Source organism: Myotis davidii, unplaced genomic scaffold (assembly GCF_000327345.1).
Source record: "Myotis davidii unplaced genomic scaffold, ASM32734v1 scaffold217, whole genome shotgun sequence".
Lineage (NCBI taxonomy): Eukaryota > Metazoa > Chordata > Mammalia > Chiroptera > Vespertilionidae > Myotis > Myotis davidii.
The window spans coordinates 11102730-11110319 of NW_006290034.1; the positions used below are offsets into that span (position 1 = coordinate 11102730).

A 7590-nucleotide genomic window follows, 5' to 3' on the forward strand; every position below is an offset into this window, starting at 1 on the left:
GTAAGACCAGCACACCCCTGCTGCCATGGAGCTCACATGCTCATTCTCAGGAGGAGGCAGTGACTGTGACCAGTGCCTGCTGCCTCCACTGCCTGGACCGTTGTTTTCTGAGAGCTGTCTTCACGGCTGAATATAGAAAGAAAGAGTCAGGCCAATGCCACACAAAAGGCCAGTAGCAATCTAGCTGCCGTGGAGGGATGTCTGTCCTCATCTCCGGCTGGGGTAGGTTTCCAGCAAGGGGGGCATTTGCCCCAACTACATACGACAAGAAACTCAACCAATGGCTCTTTCTAGTTCAGTTCTGTTGATCTTCACCATTAATGAAAGGTCTTCTCAAATTCTGTCCTTAGTTTTAACACTTAATGCTAGTTTTTAGTTATTTAGAGTTCCTCTGTCTTCATGGGTGTTCTCGGTAAAACATTCAGACAGGTATTTTCTACCACAGTGTTGGTATCATTTCAAACCTGGAGCGTTGATTCTTCACTGTTGAGTTTGGGAGTGAATGTGAGCTATTTAATGCCAGTATCTAGTAGGAAGGCAGAGATCCAGCCCTGAGCCTTCAGAGAGCTGGCAGAGCTAGCAGCAGAGCCATAGAGATCAGCAGAGAAGGGGCATGCGGACCCTCGCGTGAAAGTTGATATGCTCTCCAATGATGAGAGAAAACCAGAGGGCCAAGACTGTGTTTTTAGAAATGTCAATATTTGGGGGACAAAAGGAGAAAAATAAGCGAATTCATTGATCTGGGTTGATTCTATTTTATTTTTGCTCTCCTGTGAAAATTTGTATATAAGTAAATATACCCCATCAGGTCTTGATTATCTACTTTGCTAAAAATGCATGATGACCTGGGATTTTTTCCCCTTCACAAACTGTCCCTATGTCTGGAGAGAAGTTGGAATCAGAGTCAGGTAGGGATTGGACCTCTAGTTCTTTAGGAAGTGTGTCTTGAGCACCGTTCTGAAATAGAACACATATGCACCATTTGAGAATCCTGTTCTCCGCCTGGCTACCATTATTTGAAAGCTTGCCAAGTTGCAGGCACTGTGCTAAGCACTTTACATGAATTGTCCCATTTAATCTCCATGACAATAGTGTGGGGTGAGTAACTGTTATTACCCTCAATTTACAGTCAGAAAGTTGCCTATGACAGAAATTCTGTCACTTACCCAGTCACATAAGACAAGAATGGCAGAGTCAAGATTTGGTGCTAGTCTAGTCACTAAGCCTGTTATCCTACATGAGTGCTCTACTGCATCTCGAATGTGCTCACGCATGTATGCGGGTGTGTGTGCACACACACACCCACACACGCACACGGCAACTGCACGAGTATATGAGGAACTATATATGTTAATGTTCAGGGATTTTTTAAAAATACATAGAATGAATTTTATTTGATTTCCATGCAAAAGAAGTGTCAGAGAGTTGCGTTGAAACCTATTGCTTATTCTAATACTCAAAACATATATCAGCTCTTTTCTTTTGGAAATATATTCAGAATTATTTTATCAAACAAATATTAGTTTCATGAATTGACAGCCATACCTTGTCTCTAACCAGAAAGTATGGAACATTCATTCACCAGATTTGTCTCCAGATGACTTTCAGTTATTATAAAAGATAATTTTTTCCCATTCCAATAAAAATTTCCCCCTATATGAATCTTAAAACAAAATGATGTAAGTTCCTTATGGTTCTATAACTATAGTACAGGAACAATCTGTGCACCTATTAAAATTCAAATGAATGAAGACCGTATAGAAACATGGGAAATGCCATTATGTTAACATGAAAGGTGGAATGCATATCATGCCTGCTTTATGTAAAAATACATATAGACACCTACAGGGACTGGAAGGTAATTAGCAAATATAAAAACAATTAGAATTATGAGGGATATTGCGAACTTTTTCAAAATGCTCTCAAGTAGTTTACTATCTTAAAGCTGGTCTTTATGCTAGTCAAACCTCCCTCACTTCCTCATGCTCTGGACAGCTCCGTTAAATGGACCAGTAGCCCGTGGACAGTAATTCGCAAGGAAAATCAAAGGCCTCTGCCAGTTCTTTGAGAATCACTAACTAACCCTGGGCTAGGAGGGTCTCCTCTCTATAACAAAGCACCATAGCTTCCTAGCAGATTTCCTTTGCTGTGGCTCTTTTGAAAGCTGTTATTTTTCCTCTCAAATGTATAATTATTTAAATATTCAAGTTCACTTAAGGCTGCTGCTTTCACAGGGGGCGTATTAAACTTCCTTGATTAAGAAACTACAGCACTTTATTCACTGTATTATCAAATGTAAACTCCCCAGCCAGCATTAAAGTCTTCAAATCACCCATCTTCTCCCCTGGTAATACTTCAGTAAAGCTTTCCCCATCAAGACTTCTCTCAACTGGTTCCTTTTTCCCTTGTTTGACATATTCACCATGATCTAACACTTTACATATGGGATTAAAATAATTATACAGTCCCTGTATTCTGATAAATTTTTTAATAAAATAAAGTCTTACAGGTAAGATCCAGGTCTTTGTTCCTTTCCTCAGGTCCCTTCTTCCCCTCCTTCTCTGGAGGCGGCTACGATCAGGGATTTGTGGAGGAGCTTCCAATGTTTTCTTTTAGACATTTGTATTGATTTCACAGAGGAAGAGAGGGAGGGAGAGGTAGAAACATCAATGATGAGAGAGAATCATTGATCGGCTGCCTCCTGCATGCCCCACACTGGAAATCAAGCCTGAAACTGGGGCATGTGCCCTGACCAGGAATCGAATCCTTAACCTCCTGGTTCCTAGGTCTACACTCAACCACTGAGCCATGCCAGCTGGGCCGAATATATGTTTTAACTTATATATGTATTGGTGCATAGAATTTTCATACGTTCTTTTAAGATCTACATAAATGTCATTGCTCTCTACCTCTTCTGCAACTTGCTTTTTCCATTCAACATTGTTTTTGAGATCCCTCTACATTGTACTGATAGATTTTGATTTTATTCATTTGTTTTAAGTTCCCTGCAGCATATTAATTGTCCTGTGATTGTTGCAATGTACTGGAAAACAAAAGAGCATATATTTCTAAAAGATCTTGAGTCACTCCCTGTGTGGCAGGAGGAAAATTCTCGCCTGCAGAGCCGTCTGCCATGTTTGATTTGAGGCGTGGGGTGGAGTGTCTTTCAAGTGTGAGCACAAGCTCTGAAGTAAGCAGCATCTGGTCCAGGCCAGGGTAATGTGTGCTGACTGGGTGAGGGACCGGAGGGAATTTAAAATATAATTATGCTTAGAGCCTCTGCTATTTAAGATCCCATACCTCCCTCCCAGTGAGATCCTGTCCCACTGGTGTGGTTGACGGCTGTGTTCTTCTGCTGCGGAAAAGAGAGAACTCGAGTAGCCTGACGTCTCTTTGGCGTTTGTCTGGTGCGCAGAGACAGTCGCGGGTCCCGGTATCCCCTCTGTAGTGGGTGAGCGGTTGGTGACCACAGTGGAACAGGCACAGGAAATGCAGCTGCTTGCAGTATCGTTTCCGTATAAGCAGGCGTCCTGCAGAGTTCTTCTGTCTGTCTTCCATTAAAGGTCCACACACGTTCCTGTCGGGGAGGATCAAGTCCAGCACATGGAGCTAGTTCAGGACCTAGTGCGAGGATTTAACAAGAAGTATGGGGAGTTCTTCCCGGTGCCCAAGTCCATTCTAAGTAAGTAACAAACATGTGATGGATAAATTGGGGCTGTTTATAATCCTTTCGTATTTAAAAAAAATTATTTTTCAATTACAATTGACATACAATATTACATTATATTCCAGGTTATACAACATAGTGACTAGATATTTATATAACTTACAAAGTAGCCACCCCGGTAAGTCTAGTAATCAGGGTATGTGTCAAAGAGAAGTCTGTATAATGGACCAAAGCTTAGAACTTTCTTGGAACTAAAATTTAACAACTAAAAATAATAATTTTTATGTATAAAGTATTATATAATTTAACACACACACACACACACACACTCATCCTCACACTCTGCCTCCTTAAATGCACAACTGAGGTGGAATGGACAGTCCACCTACTGAATGCGAGACCTCGGCTGCAACGTGCTGGGCTGTGCTAGTCTGAAATCTTTTTTTTAAAAAAATATATTTTATTGATTTTTTATAGAGAGGAAGGGAGAAGGATAAAGAGTTAGAAACATTGATGAGAGAGAAACATCGATCAGCTGCCTTCTGCACGCCCCCGATTGGGGATGTGCCCGCAACCAAGGTACATGCCCTTGACCGGACTCGAACCTGGGACCCTTCAGTCCGCAGGCCGACACTCTATCCACTGAGCCAAACCGGTTAGGGCTGGAATCTTCTTGAGGAAAGAAGCTGTACACCTCTATCAACATACGTGTAGCTGTGAAAACCTGTGGCAGGGGCAGAAATCACAAAACCTAAGCTCTGTCCATCTTTATTAAATTGACAGCATTTTAAAGGCATATACCATGCACCTAGTATCAATTTCGAAACCTAAGTTGGGTATAAATGTCGAAGTTATTCCCACAGATAAATTCAGGGCACCCCACACACCCAAATCAACCTTCTTTGAGTAATAAATAACATCTTAATGTTTTGGCCTATTGTTATTTTACCGAATTCAACTTTATATGCTTCTGTAATAACCATAAAACAGGCACTTATTACTAACACTAGTCTATGAAGTACAGCTTAACATCTTGATTCTATCAGCATAATAAGCAAACTTCGTGTGTGTGTGTGTGTGTGTGTGTGTGTGTGTGTGTGTGTTCGTATGTACTTATATAATCATGGGTAAAGAATTGGAAGGATTCACACAGATTGTTAAAACTGGTTTGGGGACAGGAAGGGCAGTGGTTATGGGTAGGGGATGATTAGCCAGTAGAGAAACAGAGGGGAAGAGAGAGGGAGAGGAAAGAAATAGACAACACTTTTTTTTAATGGTGTGCACAGCAAAAACAGTGTGATTGATGCAATTTTATTTATATAATACTATTGTACATTTTTATGTGAACATGTGCATCCAAAATGCATAAAGTTATGATCAACAAAATGTTAATATTTGGATGATGTTTATTTTCCTGCTTATGAAATTCTTGAATTTTGCACAGTGAGAATTTAATATTTATATAATCAGATAAAAATAATAGTTATTTGGTATTCTTGGACATTTAAAGATCTAGATTGACACTGACATTTCTGATGATTTTTTTTAACGTCATTGTTTTGTTCTTTGTTTTGTTTTGTTTGGGATGTGTGTGTTGTGTTTTTACCTAAGCATCGATGAAGAAAGTAAAATCTCTCCGTGATCCTTCTGCCAAAATGTCGAAATCAGACCCGGACAGACTGGCCACCGTCAGAATAACAGACAGCCCAGAGGAGATAGTGCAGAAGTTCCGCAAGGCGGTGACGGACTTCACCTCGGAGGTCACCTATGACCCGGCCCACCGCGAGGGTGTCTCCAACCTGGTGGCCATCCACTCCGCCGTGACAGGGCTCCCCGTGGAGGAAGTGATCCGCCAGAGCGCCGGCCTCGACACTGCTCACTACAAGCTGCTGGTGGCAGATGCTGTGATTGAGAAATTCGCTCCAATTAAGAGTGAAATTGAAAAACTGAAGATGGACAAGGACCACTTAGAGAAGGTTTTACAAATGGGGTCAGCAAGAGCCAAGGAATTAGCATATCCTGTGTGCCAGGAGGTGAAGAAGCTGGTGGGGTTTCTATAGGAAGTTTCAACTGATCACAGAAAGGCTCTTCCGTTTTGTGGTCTGTGCACTCCAAGAAAGGCAGCTTTCCTCCTGGACAAGCAGAAAATTGTAGTTTGGGGGCTATTTAATTTGGTGTACTTGGTATTGGCTTCATTTGATGAAGAATGTTTTGTGGCCTGCAAATAGAGCAGGATTCTAAATCCCATCAGCAAAATGCTGTGGCCAGGAAAGAAAAAAGCAAAGAAGGCATAGCTTTCTGAGCCCTCAGTATTTGAGGCACACACTCGCCAGCCTGGTTTACATACACAGATGTGACTGAGGCGACTGGTAATTTGGCAAAAGGGGGTATCATCTGTGTCTTTCTCAAGTGCTATCATAGGCGGTCACTTTATCTGTCCCAACCCTTTTACAGTGATAGGGAGAGGTCTCAGACTTACAATCCTTGGGATGCCATTGGGACCAACTTGTATTCGAATCTCATAAAAATAAGTTGATTAATAGAGTTCATTTGTCACTGAGATGGTGCCTGATTTAAAGCATTTAAGCTGCTTGTTTCCCAAGAGATTATACTAATTGTTTTGGCAAGTTTTTGTGTGTGTGTGTTTGTTTTTAATTCAGAGATGCATATAATCTTTTTAAAAGACTGTGTTATTTCAACTTGATATATTTATTGTTCAAGAACCCAGACCCTAGATGATGTTCCTAGTAGGTACTTCCAACCCCCTGTGAAATACCATTTTACATAGAGGGAAGGGAGACACAGAGGACACAGTTGGCTCAAACAGTATCTCTCAGGAAGTGAGAGGCAAATCCAAGACGGAAACTTTGCCCCTTACATGAGCCTCCAACCTTTTGAAGGTGGGTCCTGGAAATATAAGACCTGAACTACGAGGCTGTTTCTATCAGTAACTCAACTAATGCCGGCTTTAAATCTGGTTTCTACCAGCCTTGGTCACATTTGCTCCCCTGTCCTCTACCTCGTCTCTCTAAGTTATTCCTTAGAGAGTCACTCAGAAACCTGCACTCCCATTTCCCACCCCTGAAAATGGGAAGGGTAATCCTGACTTGCCAGGGTCTGTTAGCAAGATTGATTTTGTAACAGAAATTGCTTATCATTTTTTGCCAGTGAGTATAATGATCGTCATTTATACACAAAAGACTAGTATGTTGGGCAAAAACTTCTTACTCATGTTTCTTAAGAGGGGAATGTAAAAAGGTCCTTGTATTAACAGATATAAATCACAAAACACCGCATCCCAGAATCCAAAGTAAAAGACCCCTTTTTGGATCCTTTCTTGGAATGGGGTATCAATGGTCCTAGAGGAGTCTCGTCGGGCATATTTCTTCCAAAGCTGTTTTATTTTTCCTTTCAGATGAGCCCTATTATGAATACTGGAAAAAAGACATTAAAGGTGGATCTATCAAACCAATGGTCTATTTGCTTGTCTCTCTGTGTTTCTTTACCCCCTGCAACACCTTTTGTCCACAGAACTACAGGCACCACGGAAGGCATCTCAGAGGAGAGAAACCAGACGACTTGGGATGACTTCCGAGGAGCAAAACCCTGCACAGGTGAGGTCGGCTTGTGAGCATCCTGCTGTTGTTACTCTTTGAAAGTGACCAAGGGCTCAAGTCCAAAGTCAGCCTGTAATGACTGAGACATGCCCAATAATGTTGGGAAATGGGCTAGAGATTCCTAATAAAGTGTGGGGTTTGTTGGTTGGTTTGATGCACACCATGCAGATGTTGATCATGAAACAGATACCACTGAGCTCTCACTACATGTCAGCCATTACACTAAACATCTTATAACTGTTTTCCCGAGTTACAGAGTGAATATGATAAAAAAAAAAGGGGGGGGAGGGGGGTGGAGACACAAAA

At 41.5% G+C, this 7590-nt stretch overlaps 1 protein-coding gene across 1 annotated transcript in view; it reads left to right on the forward strand.

Annotated features, from left to right (window-relative positions):
* WARS2 (tryptophanyl tRNA synthetase 2, mitochondrial) overlaps positions 1 to 5936 on the forward strand; it is a 61386-nt gene extending 55450 nt beyond the window's left edge. Inside the window, exons 5-6 of the mRNA XM_006763092.2 lie at positions 3564 to 3682; positions 5279 to 5936. Of these exons, the coding sequence (XP_006763155.1) occupies positions 3564 to 3682; positions 5279 to 5727 (568 nt within the window). The 3' untranslated portion in view covers positions 5728 to 5936. The remainder of the gene's footprint in view (positions 1 to 3563; positions 3683 to 5278) is intronic.
* The last annotated feature ends 1654 nt before the right edge of the window (positions 5937 to 7590 follow it).